Consider the following 17,408-nt stretch of genomic DNA (forward strand, 5'->3'; position numbering starts at 1 on the left):
TTAACTTGATATCATGTGAATTTCCCCCCAGTGATTTTCAGTGGGCATATTAAAAGGAAGTGATTCAGAGAAAGCAGTGGAGGTCTCAATTGGCTGAGAGTGAGCAGGAAAATTTGAAAAACAGATAGGTTTTCCAGCACGGCAATTTTCTCCTAATATCCAGACTTATCCTCTCCAAGAATGATATATTTTTAAACTCTTTTTTATATCATTATCCCAGAATTGTCAGAGAAGGTAGACCCTTTTCGAAAAGATCCAAAGAGAAGAATTCCTTCTCGGAAATGTCTCCACCAACACAGCTGACCATGAAACTACAGGCCGTCGGCCATGGACCGCTTCGTGTGGACCAGCGGTCTCCTGGAGCTCAAGGAGACCCTGGTGATCCAGCAGCGCGGGGTGCGCATCTACGATGGCGAGGAGAAGGTATGGCGGCGGCGGCGGCGGGCCCGGCGTGAGCGGGTCGGCCTGGCTCTGGGTCGTTGGCGAGGCCGGGGCGGGCCTGCGCGTGCGGGGCGCGGCGCTCGGGTCGGTCTCTCCGCCGGCGGCCTGGGGCGCTCGGCGCCTGCCTCTGCCTGCCTCTGCTGGGCCGGGCCGGGCCGAGCCGACCGCGCGGTGCCCGCCTGCGGAGCGGTTCCCGGGGCCGCGCTCTCGGGTCGGCCCCGTGCCGCCGGTGCTGACGGTGGGTGCGGGCACGCCGACTCCCGCATCTGTCCCCGCAGAGCGGCGGGTGGCCTGGGACGGGATTCCGGAAGAGGCCGCAGGGCCCGCGGCTCGGGTTCTTGTTTGCTGGTTCTGATGTGTGAGTCCTGTAGGGTGGACGGAGTTGGGAGCCAGTGTGTTGGGTGGTGACGTAGCCAGGTGGTGCCCCCAGGCGTCTCCGGAGCTGCCTTTGCAAAAAGAAATAGAAAGTGTTACGGAACGATTTCGGTGAAACCACACGACATCCTGGCTTGGGTGGAATGTGTAAACTAGGATGAAGGGGGAAAAGGAAGTTTTTTTCTTAAACCCATTTACCCACGAACACTGGTAGTTTACGGAAGTGTTGAGCTGCCACTTCTCCTTCCTGGCCGTCTGGTTCGGGAACGTTGTCAGTGTGCTCACATGTCGGTACCTCACGTGGTACCGAAGACATAGCAGTGTGCACATTGGTGTGCAGATCTGGTCAAGTCAGCCTCCCGTCTGGAAGGAGAAGGCTTAGGTACTGCCGTGGAGAATGCTCAGCCTTCAGGGCTTTGCGTCCCAACACGCTCCCTGGACAGACTGGTCATCCTGTGCCTTCTGGCTCATTGTGGGTGTGAAACCCACTTAAAAAAAACCAGAATGACTAAAGTGCCTCGCATGTGCTTGGAGCTTTATATTTATGACCTCATTTATTCCTCACAACAGGTGTACGAGCTGAGCATTTCATTAAGAAAATATCTCTGAGAGATCCAAGGGACTTTCCTAGGATCCACAGAGTAGCAGGCGGGGTGGGACTTAAAGCTGTGTTGTTCACTGGGCCACGGCACTTCAGCGAGAGCAGTCTGCAGTGCCAGATGCCTTTATGTGGCGAATCTGCCGAAAGATGTGGACACAGAGACCTGCGGTGGATAGCTGAGAAAACTGCAAGCCGTCCAGGGCCACACAAGCAGTCATTGGTGGAGCTGCAGTTCCAAGCCAGATCCAGTGGCCTGTGCTCTGTCCACACCCCGGTGCCCCTGGCGAATCAGTGTGTGTGCACTTGTCTGTACAGGCACAGCTTTTGTGGGCCCATTATGCCTGGGTAATGTGTAGTTTCCTTAAGCAGTATAGACAGGTCATTTGTTTCATTCACAGATGCTTCTGTGGCCTCAGCTAATTAGAAAACAATGTGAAGAAGATTAGTAATGCATAATGTGGCAAGTTGGCAGCTTATACCAGATTTACCAAATGTTCTCTTTCAGCTGACTATTTCACTTTTAGGAATTTACCCTTGGGAGAGAGTCAGGGATGCATAAGAAAACTACATTTGAAGATACTCATCTCAGCATTGGCTATAGTGCATGATTGTTACAGTCACATAGATGGGAAAACCAAAGGCAATCTGAATGCCTACTGCAGAGATTGGTTTATTATATTACAGCATGCCCTAGTTAGCATAGGGATTGCTAGTATAGGTTTCTAAGTAATGAAAAAAAAAGCTATAAAACTATAAATATCCTGGTCTCATTTCTAGAGTGTACATGCATATAAATATACACTCTGTGTGTGTGTGTGTGTGTGTATATATATATATAAACTCTGGCTTCTATGGATAGGAATGATTTCATTTTCTATTTTAGGCTTTCCTTTAAATGTTTTCCAGATTTGTCAGTAATGAGTATGTATTAATGTCATAAGAAATAACATGAAAAATAAGGTAAGTTATTCAGTGAGTTCCCAAGTTTGATGAACTTCTAAGTAGTTGAAATTATTCTAACTCTGAGTGGTAAAGCAAACCAGCAGTAACTTGTCTGTCAGGCTTAGATCAGAATCCCCTGGAACCCTGAAGGGAACTATTGCACAATCTCTTCACTTATAGCAGCAAGATTTTATGTCTGCATATTGTTAATTGACATAGCAATGGAACAGACTCTGGTTTGAGCTTGAAATTTACATCCTTCTGCTTGGATTTCAGTAAGATAAAACACAGCACTTCTTAATCAGAACTCATGTTCTAATGCAACATCATGTACTCTCAAATTAATAAAATACTTGCTTTTGGAAAGGGGAATTTTAAAAAATTACGTATTTATTTATTTGAGAGGCAGAGTGAATCAGCAAGCTCCCAACTGCTGGTTCACTTCCCAGTGTCTAGCAATGGCTGGGCCAGCGTGGGAACTGAAGAAAGAAGCTGGTGTCTCAACTTGTGTGGGTGGTGGGAACCCAGTTACTTGAGCCATCACCACTGGCTCCCAGGGACTCTGTTAGCAGGAAGCTGGAGTCAGGAGCTGGAGCTGGGCATCAGACTCAAACAGTCTGATGTGGGAAGTGAGCATCTTAACTGGTAGCCTAACTGCTAGACCAAATGCCTGCTCTATATGATTTTAAACACAGTGGAATCCTGTTATTACTTGTAAGAATTGGACACTCACTAAAATACTTTGCTTAGAGTTTGTCATAAGGTAGTCTTGTAAATGGGACCAGCCTTACAATTTTTGACATAACTAAATACCCCTAGAAAGTATACAAGCACATCTTCTTATGGCAAATGCTAATTTCTGATCATTAGAATTCATAGAAGATAGCAATGCACTCTTGCTTTTCACAGAAATTAAGGAGTTTGATTTATTCTCTTGGGTTCCAACTTAAAAACTTTATTACTTATATAATTTTCAAAGATAGTGACAAATTATGAGAGTTAAAAGTTTGATCCTAAAAACGTTTTTTAACTTTTATTTAATAAATATGAATTTCCAAAGTACAGTGTATGGAGTACAATGGCTTTTCCCCCTATAACTTCCCTCCACCTGCAACCCTCCCATCTCTTGCTCCCTCTCCCATTCAGTTCGCATCAAGATTGATTTTCAATTCTCTTTATATACAGAAGATCAAATATATACTAAAGTATATATTAAGTAAAGATTTCAACAGTTTGCACCCACACCGAAACACAAAGTGTAAAATACTGTTTGAGTACTAGTTATAGCATTAATTCACATTGTACAACACATTAAGAGCAGAGATCCTACATGGAGAGTAAGTGCACAGTGACTCCTGTTGTTGACTTAACAAATTAACACTCTTGTTTATGGCGTCAGTAATCTCCCTAGGCTCTTGTCATGAGTTGTCAAGGCTATGGAAGCCTTTTGAGTTCACCGACTCCTATCTTATTTAGACAAGATCATAGTCAAACTAGAAGTTCTCTCCTCCCTTCAGAGAAAGGTACCTCCTTCTTTGATGGAGCCCAGTTCTTTCTACTGGGATCTCACTCGCAGAGATCTTTTATTTAGGTCATTTTTTTTTTCCTGAGTGTTTTGATCTCCTCATCCAGATACGAATGCTGTAAGGGCTAATTCTGATCCAGAGTGCTGTTTAGGACATCTGTTATTCTATGAGTCTGCTGTGTATCCAGCTTCCCATGTTGCATTGTTCTCTCCTTATTCTATCAGTTAGTATTAGCAGACACTAGTCTTGTTTATGTGATCTCTTTGACTGTTAGACCTATCATTATGATCAATTATGAACTAAAATTGATCACTTGGACTAGTGAGATGGCTTTGGTATATGCCACCTAGAAGGGATTGAATTGGAATCCTCTGGCACGTTTCTAACTCTACCATTAATGTCCCAAATTGTGCCTTTCCTCCCTCTCTTATTCCCATTTTTATATTTAACAGAGATCACTTTTCAGTTAAATTTAAACACCTAAGAATAATTGAGTGTTAATTAGAGTTCAACCAATAGTATTAAGTAGAAGAAAAAAATAGTAAAAGTCATAAAATATTAAGTTGTTCATCGACAATCAGGTCAAAGGCTGATCAAGTCATTGTTTCTCATAGTGTCCATTTCACTTCAACAGGTTTCCTTTTTGGTGCTCGGTTAATTGTCACCGATCAGGGAGAACAGATGATATTTGTCCCTTTGGGACTGGCTGATTTCACTCAGCATGATGTTTTCAGGATTCCTCCATTTTGTTGCAGATGACTGGATTTTTTTTTTTTTACTGCTGTATAGGATTCCATAGAGTACATATCCCATAATTTCTTTATCCAGTCTGCTGTTGATGGGCATTTAGGTTGATTCCAGGTCTTAGCTACTGTGAATTGAGCTGCACTAAACATTAAGGTGCAGACCACTTTTTTGTTTGCCAATTTAATTTCCTTTGGGTAAATTCCAGGGAGTGGGATGGCTGGGTTGTACGGTAGGGTTATATTCGGGTTTCTTAGGAATCTCCAAACTGACTTCCATAGTGGCTTAACCAGTTTGCATTCCAGCCAACAGTGGGTTAGTGTCCCTTTTTCCCCACATCCTCTCCAGCATCTGTTGTTGGTAGATTTCTGAATGTGAGCCATTCTAACTGGGGTGAGGTGAAACCTCTTTGTGGTTTTGATTTGCATTTCCCTGATTGCTAGTGATCCATGTGCCTGTTGGCCATTTGGATTTCTTCTTTTGAAAAATGTCTATTGAGGTCTTTGGCCCGTCTCTTAAGTGGGTTGTTTTGTTGTTGTGGAGTTTCTTGATCTCTTTGTAGATTCTGGTTATTAATCCTTTATCTGTTGCATAGTTTGCAAATATTTTTTCCCATTCTGTCGGTTGCCTCTTCACTTTCCTGTTTCTTTTGCAGTACAGAAACTTCTCAATTTGATGCAATCCCAAATGTTAATTTTGGCTTTGACTGCCTGTGCCTCCAGGGTCTTTTCCAAGAAGTCTTTGCCGGTACCTAAATCTTGCAGGGTTTTTCCAATGTTCTCTATTTTTAAATTTTTTTTATTTATTATTATTTTTTTGACAGGCAGAGTGGACAGTGAGAGAGAGATAGAGACAGAGAGAAAGGTCTTCCTTTTCTGTTGGTTCACCCTCCAATGGCCGCTGCGGCCAGCGCACCACGCTGATCCGAAGGCAGGAGCCAGGTGCTTCTTCTGGTCTCCCATGCAGGTGCAGGGCCCAAGCATTTGGGCCATCCTCCACTGTACTCCTGGGCCACAGCAGAGAGCTGGCCTGGAAGAGGGGCAACCGGGACAGAAACTGGTGCCCCTGCTGGGACTAGAACCCGGGTGCCGGCACTGCAGGTGGAGGATTAGCCTATTGAGCCACAGCGCCAGCCCTCCAATGTTCTCTAATAATTTGATGGTGTTGGGTCATAGATTTAGATCTTTAATCCATGTTGAGTGAATTTTTGTGTAAGGTGAAAGGTAGGGGTCTTGCTTCATGATTCTGCATGTGGAAATCCAGTTTTTCCAGCACCATTTATTGAATAGACTGTCCTTGCTCCAGGAATTGGTTTTAGATCCTTGATCAAATATAAGTTGGCTGTAGAAGTTTGGATTGATTTCTGGTGTTTCTGTTCTGTTCCATTGGTCTATCCATCTGTTTCTGTACCAGTACCATGCTGTTTTGATTACAACTGCCCTGTAGTATGTCCTGAAATCTGGTATTGTGATGCTCCGGCTTTGTTTTTGTTGTACAAGATTGCTTTAGCTATTCGAGGTCTCCTGTGTCTCCATATGAATTTCAGTATCATTTTTTCCAGATCTGAGAAGAATGTCTTTGGTATTTTGATTCATATCGCATTGAATCTTTAAATTGCTTTTGGGAGAATGGACATTTTGATGATATTGATTCTTCCAATACATGTGAGCATGGAAGATTTTTCCATTTTTTGATATCCTCTTCTGTTTCTTTAAGATTTTGTAATTTTCATCGTAGAGATCTTTAACATCCTTGGCTAAGTTTATTCCAAGGTATTTGATTGTTTTTGTGGCTATTGTGAATGGAATTGATCTTAGAAGTTCTCTGTCAGCCGTGGCATTGCCTGTATATACAAAGGCTGTTGATTTTTGTGCATTGATTTTATATCCTGCTACTTTGCCAAACTCTTCTAATAGTCTCTTAGTAGAGGTCTTTGTATCCCCTAAATAAAGAAGCATATCATCTGTAAAGAGGGATAGTTTGAGTTCTCCCTTCCCATTTTGTATCCCTTTAATTTCTTTTTCTTGCCTAATAGCTCTGGCTAAAACTTCCAGAACTATATTGAATAGCAGTGGTGAGAGTGGGCATCCCTGTCTGGTACCAGATCTCAGTGGAAATGCTTCCAACTTTTCCCCATTCAATAGGATACTGGCCGTGGGTTTTTCATAAATTGCTTTGATTGTATTGACAAATGTTCCTTCCATACCCAGTTTGCTTAGAGTTTTCATCATGAAAGGGTGTTGTATTTTATAAAATGCTTTCAATGCATCTGTTAAGGTAATCATATGGTTTTTCTTCTGTAGTTTTTTAATGTGGTGTATCACATTGATTGATTTGCGAACATTGAACCATCCCTGCATATCAGGGATAAATCCCACTTGGTCTGGGTGGATGATCTTTCTGGTGTGTTGTTGCATTCTACTGGCCAGAATTTTGAAGATTTTTGTGTCTATGTTCATCAGGGATATTGGTCTGTAATTTTCTTTCAATGCTGCATCTTTTTCCAGCTTAGGGATTAAGGTGAAGCTGGCTTCATAGAAAGAATTTGGGAGGATTCCCTCTCTTTTGATTGTTCTGAATAGTTTGAGAAGAATTGGAGTTAGTTCTTCTTTAAATGTCTGGTAGAGTTCCGCACTGAATCCATCTGGTCCTGGGCTTTTTTTGGTGGGGAAGGTCTTTACTGTTTCAATTTCTGTTTTAGTTATGGGTCTATTTAGGTTTTCTGTGTCTTCATGGTTCAATTTAGGTAGATTGCATGTGTCCAGGAATCTACCCGTTTCTGATAGATTTCCCTGTTTGCTGGCATACAGGTCCTTGTAGTAATTTCTGATGATTCTTTTTATTTCTGTGGTGTCTGTTGTTACATTTCCTTTTTCATCTCTGATTTTATTGATTTGAGTCTTTTCTTTTTTTAGTTAGTTGGGCCAATGGGGTGTCAATTTTGTTAATTTTTTCAAAACACCAGCTCTTCGCTTGGCTGATTTTTTATAATTTTTTCAGGATTCAAATCTGTTGATTTCTTCTCTGATTTTAATTATGTCTCTTCTACTAGATTTGTGTCTGGTTTGGTTTGCTGCAGTTTTTCTAGATTCTTGAGCTGCATTGAAAGCTCATTTATTTGGTGCCTTTCCAGTTTCTTGATGTAGGCCTCTGTTGCTATAAACTTTCCTCTTAACACTGCTTTTGCTGTATCCTATAAGTTTTGATGTGTTGTGTTGTTATCCTCATTTACTTCCAGAAAGTTTTTGATTTCTCTTTTGATTTCTTCTGTGACCCAGTGTCCATTCAGGAGCATGTTGTTCAGCATATGCCTGTGTTTGCATATGCTCTAGGGATTCCTGAGTTGCTAATTTGCAGCTTCATTCCACTGTGGTCTGAGAAGCTGCATGGTATGATTCTAATTCTTTTGAAATTGCTGAGACTTGCTTTATGGCCTAGTATGTGATCAATCCTAGAGAAGGATCCATGCACTGCTGAGAAAAATGTAAATTCTTTAAATGTCTGATTGAAAGTTCCGTAGATGCCTGTTAGATCCATTTGGGCAATAGTGTCGATTAAATCTGCTGTTTCCTTGTTGATCTTCTGTCCGGATGATCTATTTCCGAGAGTGGAGTATTGAAGTCCCCCAGTAGTATTGTATTGGAATCTAAGTCTCCCTTTAAGTCCCTTAACATATCTTTTAAATAGACTGGTGCCCTGTAATTAGGTGCATACACATTTATAATAGTTACATCTTCCTGTTGAATTGAACCCTTGATCATTATATAGTGCCCCTCTTTGTCTCTCTTAACAGTTTTTGTGTTAAAGTTTATTTTGTCTGATATTAATATAGCTGTGCCAGCTTTTATTTGGTTTCTGTTGGCAAGGAATATCTTTTTCCAACCTTTCACTTTCAGTCTGCATGCATCTTTGTTGGTAAGATGTGTTTCTTGTAAGCAGCAAATAGATGGGTTTTGTTCCTTAATCCATTTAGCCAATCTGTGTCTTTTGCCTGGAGAGTTGAGGCCATTAATGTTCAATGTGACTATTGATAAGTAGTAACTTTGCCCTGCCATTTTCCCAAAGATATTTCTAATATATGCTTTGAACTTCCTGAGAGCTTTTACTGGGAGTTTTTCTTCCTTTAACTTCTTTGGTATTGATGGCTGTATTTCTGTGTTTCTGTGTGGTCCTGTTCCTGGCGCTTGTGGACAACCACTGGTTCACTGTGTGTTCACTAGGCCTTTCCTACATTCATGCATGTAGAGAGAGCTCTCATGTCTCTTCCTCTGCTTGGAAGGGCACTAATCCAGGAGGCAGTGCTGTTATGGACCCCACTGGTGACCTTACACAGACACCATCTTCCATCTCCAAATACCATCACAGTGGCCTTAGGGCATCAACATTGGGATCTGAAGTGGACATTTAGATTCAGTCCAGAGAGTTAGAAGTCGCCTTCCCACCCTGTCTTTTGGTCACCTTGTTCTCCCCACGTGTCTCATTCTACAGAGCTGTGCATATGTGTCACACACATGTATTTGTGTGAAACATAATGTTTTTTACTTTTTAAAATATGAATGTGTAGCATCCTGTGCTTGCTCTTTTGAAGCTGCTTTTTTCAGTTGATTATCTGGAGAATATACTGTATGTCATTGTTTCTAAGCACACTTTTTCACATTTTAACAATTATGAAAGCAAGATGCATGTTACAATCGGTAGCATTTTAGGTTTTATTGACTACTGTAAGTACATAAAAATTCTCCATATTCTTTTTAATGAATGCCTATGAATTCTTTTTAATGAATGCCTATAAATCAAATGAATGCCATTTGAATTATTTTCATTCTTTGCTCTTAGAAACAGCAATGGATAGCCTGATATTATATCATCTTGCCCAAGTATGAATTCATGTGTAGCAAGTTCCAAGTATCCTTGGGTCAAACGATGTGTGTATTTGTAATTTTTATAGATATTAGTACTTTTTTCTCCACTGAGGTTTTCCTTTAGTCACCAGCCAGTGCTATGAAACTTTTGGATCTTTGCCAGTCTTAGGGGTGAAAGGGGTACCAGGGTGGTTGCTTGGCCTGGTAGATAAGGCGCAGCTGAATAAGCCTACATCCCACTTTGGAGTGCCTAGGTTTGAGACCTGTCTCTGCTCCCAGTTCCAGCTTCCTGCTAATGCACACTCTGGGCAGGAGCATGTAATGACTCAAGTGGTTGGGTCTCTGCCACCCACACAGGAGACCAGTCAAATTCTCCCTGCTTTGGCCTGGCCCAGCCCAGTCATTGCAGACATTTCTATTGTTTTTATAATTTTCTTTCTGTTTTTGGCCCTAATATTTGATCCATCCAGAGTTTACTTTGCTGCAGTATGTTTAGGTATAAGTTGAACCCCCCCCCCACGTGGCAACACTGTTGTCTCAGTGTCATTGATTGAATCTCCATCCATAACTGTTCTTGTGTGTATTTGTGTGTGTTCATGAGTTTTCTTTTTAAAGTATTATACACACACAGGAGATTGATTGCTGTCTCTCCTTGTCTCTCTGCCTCTCAAATAAAATAAATAATTTTTAAAAAGAAGAGGGGTATTTTGATGTTCTTTTTATCTTATTGTCAGTGAAGCTTGGGCATCTATTAATGTGTTTATAAGAGTTTTTGTGTTCCTTTTCTGGGAAATTTCTATTAATAGTCTTTGTATAGTTCTCTAGTGCATTACAGGCTGTTTTCTCATTGATTTGTACGAGTGCTCCATATAGTAAGGACATTAGTCCTTAGGGATGCCCCTCAAATCTCAGCTGTTCCACTTCCTATCCAGCTCCCTGCTAATGCACCTGGGAAAGCAGCAAAAGACTGCCCAAGTGCTTGGGCCCTGGAATGCATGTGGGAGACCCGAATAAAACTCCTGGCTTGGGCCTGGCCTAGCCCCAGCCGTTGCAGCCATTTGGGGAGTGAACCAGTGGTTGGAAGATACTCTCTCCCTCCCTCCCTCCCTCCCTCCCTCCCTCCCTCCCTCCCTCCGTCCATCTCTGCCCCTCTCCCTCTCTCTCTAACTCTGTCTCTCAAATAAGTAAAGTAAATATTTAAAAAGATCATATGATAGAGTAAGGCCATTTCTTGACTCCTTTCACCAGTCCTCTAATAGATTTTATTACTAATCTGTGGCACAATGGAACATATTCTTCCCTTCCTAAATGGGGGCAGCGTGGATTCTTGTGGAAGATTATTTTACAGCACTGGCTCCTGAAGCAGTTAGAGCTGCACACTTTGTAACCTGCTGGGTCTTGCATCTGGTGTCTGAAGCGCCTTTCAGTCCAGTTCTCCTCTGTGAGCATTGGTGGTGTCCAGTGGTGCCCTTGGTCAAGGTCCCACACTTTGATAACGGCAATCAACCCAAGTGTGATGGCCTGCTTGCTGTTTCCAGCCTGCTGGCAGTTGTTCCCCACATCTGGCCTACTTTCTCCCGACTCCCAGAGTCTGTGTGGTGACTCCGCATCTCTTGTCCCCACCACGCTCCTCCTCTCAGAACAAATCCACAGCAACTTCTAGCGCCCAATGTGACTGAGAGACAGCGTGTCAGACTCGGCGAGGTCCCCTCCCCTTGATATCAGCAAGTAGGCCCCTCATTGTTTTGTGTGCTCTTCAGTTCAGTGAGGGTGAGCACAGAACCCCCTCCTACATCCCTTTCCTTGTCCTTGTCCGTGGTTGAAGTGATCCCAGGTTAGGCACACACCGCCCAGAAGCGTAATGCCGCTTCTTGGCTCCTCCTTTTACTTTTGGTTCACCAGGTGAATTCACATAAGGGACTGATCATCCCAGAATTCAGAACCAAGTCATCTTCCTTCACTGTATTGAGGTGATGCTCCAGAGACACGTGTGTGCATACAGCCTTGACCTAACAAATAAGGAAGTCTCCCACTAAGCACAGGGCCTACTTAGGATCTGATACACCACTGTCTGTTCATCTAATGTAGTGAACCCCCTGCATAATGCCATCAGCCACTGAGTTGCTAGGAATTGGTTTTGTTATGGCAGCAGTGCTGTGTGTGTCTTTCCTTTGGCTAGAGTTGTGGTGTGCCATTCTTAAGTGTTCAAACATGGGAAAGATACCCCCCTCTCAGAAGCTCACCCAGATTACCAAACATAATGAATCTGTGAGTGATAAGAGCCTATCACTCCAGGCCACTGCCTCACAGGCTACAGTTGATGACTTAGGGGGAGAGAGCTCCGACAGTGAAAATGACAGGACAGCAGAGAAGGCAGCAGTGCCTAGTCAGCCACCCCCCAAATAGATGTGGGATGAACTCAGACGACCTCGAGGTGATAACCCATGCGAGGTCATCCCACCCGCACCCAATAAGGATCCCCATGTTTGTGGCCATCCCTGGGCACCCCAGGCTCTAAGGGCAGCTGCTAGACCCCATCCCACCCACATGTTTGCCGTTAATGTCTGAGCAGACGCAGAATTCAGGCCCTGGATACCAACACCCATAGAAAGGCTTCTGCTACAAGGGCCGAAGATATGCTTGTGTCTTTCCAGAGAATGCGGGGCAGCCCATTTGGGTACCAGCCAGAAACATCAAGCCTGCAACTGACAGTCAACCAGAACCAGCTGAACAAGACTGAGAGTCCGCCTTGTTAGCGGATGCACCTGCTACTGAGTGTCAAGCCCTTGCCCTATCATCCTTTCCTGAGGAACTGCCCATAGCCACATCCGCTACTGCTTTATACTCCACTAGCTCTGGTCAGCCACTCAAATGGCTCACAGCCTGTGTGCGGTCACACCATTCCTGATTTCCATTGTTCCTCATTCCTACCCCCCTCTGAGCAAGCACTCCTGTAGTCTCCTGTTTTGAGGGCTGGTTAGTCAATGATGGGTGAGATCCCCTGAGGGACAACCTAAGACAGGCACAGCCACGTACGGAGACCATAAGGAAATGGGGTCAACAATGGTATGGCCAAGAATCATGCCTCCCGTTGCTCAAAAATAAATGAAAAGGGGGAAATGTGGTGGAATGAGAAGGCCATGCCAAGGTGGCCGCTGGCAAGTGAGCGTCAGTTACTCAGGAATGGCTTTGGAACCCTCCTGGCAATGGAGCCTGCCTGGCAACAGGCTGTGATTGGTTAGGGCATAAACTGCCCCTTGACTGGATTGGCTGCCTGTTATATAAGCTGCTGTACCAGCTGAAATTAATGAGTTTACAGGCTGCTGACCTCTGGCCCGTTATCACCTGACTCCTGGTGTCTGTGTGATGACTCTTCCTCTCAGAACGAATCCACAGCAATACCCAGTGAGTTGAGAAAGTCATGGAAGAGCAGTGGAGCAGGTGTGGTTCCCAGCCACTACCATTTCCTTTAGGCAGGCCTGACCTGCAGAAGTGATTTGAGCACTAGCCAGCTGATGGTCATTTACTGTAATCTTGTCTGTCTGTCTTTCTGGCCTTTTGCACAACTGCCAGTGCATTTGAGGCTACTTGGTGGCCTATGCCTGTGTGGCCACTGTGGGTCATCATGCACACTTGTCCCTTATGGTTGAAGCTCATTTTCTTAGCAGCATACTCACTGAAAATCTCATCTTCAACCATAGTGTTCTTGTAGGGACCAGTCCATACATATCTCCAAGGCCTTCTCCACGTCTTTGGCAGTCACTGGAATGACAGCTTTTGATGCCATGCCAACAGGGATGTGGTCAAATGCAGCTTGGGCAAGTTGCTCCTTCACAGGCTGGCCATCTTTTTCATTTAAATCAGCAGACACTACAGCTAAAGTCAAATCTAACACCACCAGGGATACCATTGCTTCAGGGTCACTTGTCTCAAAGACTGCAATATTCCCAGCAGCAAACCCATAGCCTGAATAGACATCAGGACACACAGCAGATGGATGAACAATCCCAGGCAGGGTTGCCACACTGCCATTCTGTTTTATAGCTGGCAGAAAGCTGCCACCAGCACCCTGAGTGACAACTTCTCCAAAGCATCGGAAAATTCCCATAGAAAATTCCGTCAGCTTGCGTGTTGCGCACAAAGCCCTTCTTGATCCTCTAGCAGTTTTTACTGATGGTTTCCAGGAGCTGGAGCTCATCATTACAGGCACAACTCTTGACGCCAACAGTGGTGGTGGAAGCTTCTGGCTCTGCTCATCTCATTCTTTTAACCTCTTCCTGGATCTCATTGTATTTAACTACCTGGCTGTTACACTTCAGGGTTGTTTCTGATTTTCTCCAAACCAATTACAGTAGCATGTTTAACTTACATTAATGATGTGTGTACTGTGGCTTTTTGTAATAAACCTACTTATAAAATGTTTATATGATTTAGTATTGTGTGATTTGTGGGAAGGTAAATCTAGAGATGATATATTATTAATATTTTGTTATGATCTTATTTAGTTAAAGTTTGATGCTGGGACCCTCCTTCTTAGTACACACCAACTGATTTGGAGAGATCAGAAAAATCATGTACGATACGGTTTTCGTCATCTGTTCTAGGTTTTAAATCACTGAAGTTTTTATTTCCTTTTTCTTTTAGTTCCCCCCTTTTGGCAAAGCTATCAATAGATGCAATACATTTTTCTGTTCAAAATATCCGAAGGGGGCAGGTATTTGGTCCAACCATTAAGCCATGGGTTAGGGTGCTTGCATTCCACACCAATGGGCCTGGGTTCAGTTCCCTGCTCTGGCTCCTGATTCCAGGTTCTTGCTAATGGGCACTCTGGGAGACAGCAGATGATGGCTCAAGTAATGAGTTCCCGCCACCCATGTGGGAGCCCTGGATTGAGTTCCTGGTGCCCAGCTTCCACTCTGATCATTGTGGACATGTGGGGAGTGAATCAGTTTATGAGAGCTTTGTCCTATTCTCTCTGTCTCCTAAATAAAATTAAATTAAAAAAAGAATTTCAAAAGAATGTAGGCTCTGAGTGGAGTACAAAATGGAATGAGGGTGTTGTCCCTCATTCAGTTCCAGAAAAGTCTCTGTGTAGTTACTGGTTGGAGAATCGTGGTGTCTCCTATTCTTTAAGACACCAATCAAATATTACTTTATGCCTGAGCATTCTGCTTCTAGCAGGAGAGTTATTTTCCCATCAGTGGTAAGGGAGAACACTGAAGCATCCCCCAAAACAACCTGCTCTTCCAGTTGTTAAGATGCAGGATTTAGGGCATACTCTTTTTTTTGTTGTTGTTAAGTTTATTTATTTGATAGGCAGAGGCAGGCAGACACACAGACACACACACACACACACACAGAGAGAGGTTCTCTATCCTCAGGCCCATTCCCCAATGGCTGCAATGGCCTGAGCTGGGCCAAGAGCTCTGAAGCCAGGAGCCTCTTACCGGCCTCCCATGCAGGTGCAGTCACCCAAGGACCTGGCCCATCCTCTTTTGCTTTCCCAGGCCATAGCAAAGAGCCGGAGCAGAAGTGGAGCGGCTGGGACTGGAACTGATGTCTATTAGGATGCCAGCACTGCAGGCAGTGGCTTTACCAGCAAAGCCACAGTGCTGGGCCCAGAAGGGCGTTCTCTTACCTCAACATTGAGTACTGCCTGTGAGTCACCCAGGAAAAGAACACCCTTCCTCCTTCCCAGTTTTAAATTTCCAGGAAGACAGAGTGAGTTATGTATGTATAAAGCTGATACCCTTATTCTGAAGAGCCTTAACTTGAAGGTATATCTTCAAGTATTCCACGGACTCTCAAGCACTTTACTTCGAGAAGTGCCAGGCTATCTCTTCTTTGTTGGTTATGAACTGAGCCGATCATTCTTTGTATCAGGGAGGTCAAAGGATAAGCTAGATAAATGCGATCACATCAACAGCAGTGGGATAGGTTGGTGTCTACTTTTGGTAGAGTCTCTGCTCTCTGTGCCCTCTCATGAGGGGGGTCCATGCGGCCCTGGGAAGTTTCTCGATGGTGGAAAGCAGCCCTGTGGCAGGTGCTCACTAGCACCCTCCTCAGGACACGGCTGAGACAGCAGGGTCCAAACTTCTTCACTGCGGTAACATTGGTTAATTGCTCTGGATCCATTTTAGGGGGAGAAGAAATAGTAAAGGTTCCTTTCCCCGTGGGGAGATCCCCTAAAAGTAATCTTGTAATAAGCTTCAAATACTGGGTCATACATCTTGGTTGTGTTGCCGAGTACTGAACTGCATGGTTCTTTTTTAGCTTCTGTTCAGCCACTTGGCACCACGATATTTGTTTATGTGCTTTGTATCTATACTGAGAACCAACAGTCAGGAATAGTCAAGAGTGATGTACAGTAATGTTTTCAGGTGGTAGTTTTATTGCAAGAAGCATTTCACTTACTGCAAGAATTCCTCATGTAAAGTAATCTCACCATAGGTGACAAAAGTGTATGTGTGTGTACACTGCAGTTAAGAATCTTGCCCTAGTAGGATTACTCTCCACATCTCTCTCCGTGTTTCTAAAGTGGTTAAATTGCTTGCTATTAACTTTTGGATAATCCTATTCTAAGTTAGTAGATACTGTTTAAGAAAACTAGTATCACAGAAGTTTTTCATGTTGCTCAAAGAATTGTTCACTTTGGGCCATGTGAGCACAGTATCCCGAGAGATCTCAACAAGTGTGCTCTACATGAGCAAACCCAGACTAGTGTGGCGACACATGACTGCCAGAATTTTGATGAATCTCAGAGGGTTGGGGAAGAGAAACCTCAGCAGTAATCTATTTCAAAATCATAAATCTTTGGCCTGGGACTGTGGTGTAGAAGGTTAAGCCTCAGCCTACAGTGCTGGTATCCCAAATGGGTGCCAGTTCAATTCCTGGCTGCCCCACTTTCAATCCAGCTCCCTGTTTATGGCCTGGGAAACCAGTGGAAGATGGCCCAAGTGCTTGGACCCCTGCAGCCACATGGGAGGTCCAGAAGAAGCTCCTGCCTCTTGGCTTTAGATCCGTTCAGCTATAGCCATTGTGGCCATTTGGGGAGTGAACCAGAGGATTGGAGCTCTCTCTCTCTCTCTGTCTCTCCCTCTGTAACTGCCTCTTAAATAAATAAGTCTTTAAAAAAATTCTTAAAAGTTGGAGTTTCCTTCCCTCTTTTTTTTTTTTTTTAAGTTCTTAACATTGGTGCAATTTCAGCACCCGTGTCCCTTCCTGAAAGTAGTAGTGTATTTCCACCAAGAAAGCTAGTGTGACAGACTTAAGTTGCTTTGATGCCCACTTTCATCACTCTTATTTAATGTAGTATTGGAAGTTTGAGGCACAATTTGGGAAGAGAAATTGAACTTTGAAATTGCAAAGGAGGAAGTCAAAACATCCCTGTTGACATGTATGACATAGTGTACATGGAAAAGCCTAAACACTCTAGCAAAAAGCATTTGAATTGATAAATGAATACAGTCTAAGGTTAGAAAGCCAACATACAAAAAAAGTAACTTTTTGTACATCAGTAATGAACTGGGCAAGAGAAATCAAGAAAAAAGTCCCATTCACAATAGCCATCAAAAAATCGAATATTTAGGCATAAATTTACCAAAGAAGTGAAAAATCTCTACCATGAACACTATAAAATGTAAGAAATCATGAACACACACACACGCACACACACAGACAAGTTCCTTGCTCGTGGATAGAAAGAATATTAAGATATCTGTACTACTCAAAGCAATCTACAGATTCAACGCAATTCCTATCAAAATACCAATGAAACTCTTTAAAGAAAAAAATCTTAAAAATTCACTTGGAATTTTACAAAAGTCCCAGAATAGACAAAGCAATCGTGGGAAAAAAATTTAAGTTGCAGGCATCACAGTGTCTGACTTCAAAGCATACTACAAAGCTATAGTAATA

The 17,408-nt window shown here is 43.3% G+C and overlaps 1 protein-coding gene and 2 pseudogenes across 2 annotated transcripts in view; 1 reads left to right on the forward strand and 2 right to left on the reverse strand.

Moving 5' to 3' along the window:
* Window positions 1-17,408, forward strand: part of LOC149124622 (cellular tumor antigen p53 pseudogene) — a 50,813-nt pseudogene that overhangs the window by 1,428 nt on the left and 31,977 nt on the right. The window contains exon 2 of the transcript XR_016212924.1: window positions 221-423. The product of XR_016212924.1 is annotated as a cellular tumor antigen p53 pseudogene (transcript). The remainder of the gene's footprint in view (window positions 1-220; window positions 424-17,408) is intronic.
* LOC149124623 (uncharacterized) lies at window positions 226-5,651 on the reverse strand. The gene is made up of 2 exons (XM_089303309.1): window positions 1,015-5,651; window positions 226-887 (listed from the first exon to the last, which is right to left on the reverse strand). The coding sequence occupies exons 1-2, from the start codon at window positions 1,130-1,132 to the stop codon at window positions 226-228; spliced, it is 780 nt and encodes a 259-aa protein (XP_089159435.1). The 5' UTR covers window positions 1,133-5,651.
* On the reverse strand, window positions 10,682-15,626 carry LOC138843155 (RNA-splicing ligase RTCB pseudogene; annotated as a pseudogene).

Source organism: Oryctolagus cuniculus, chromosome 9 (genome assembly GCF_051225735.1).
Source record: "Oryctolagus cuniculus isolate XC-2025 breed Fujian yellow rabbit chromosome 9, ASM5122573v1, whole genome shotgun sequence".
Taxonomy (NCBI): Eukaryota; Metazoa; Chordata; class Mammalia; order Lagomorpha; family Leporidae; genus Oryctolagus; species Oryctolagus cuniculus.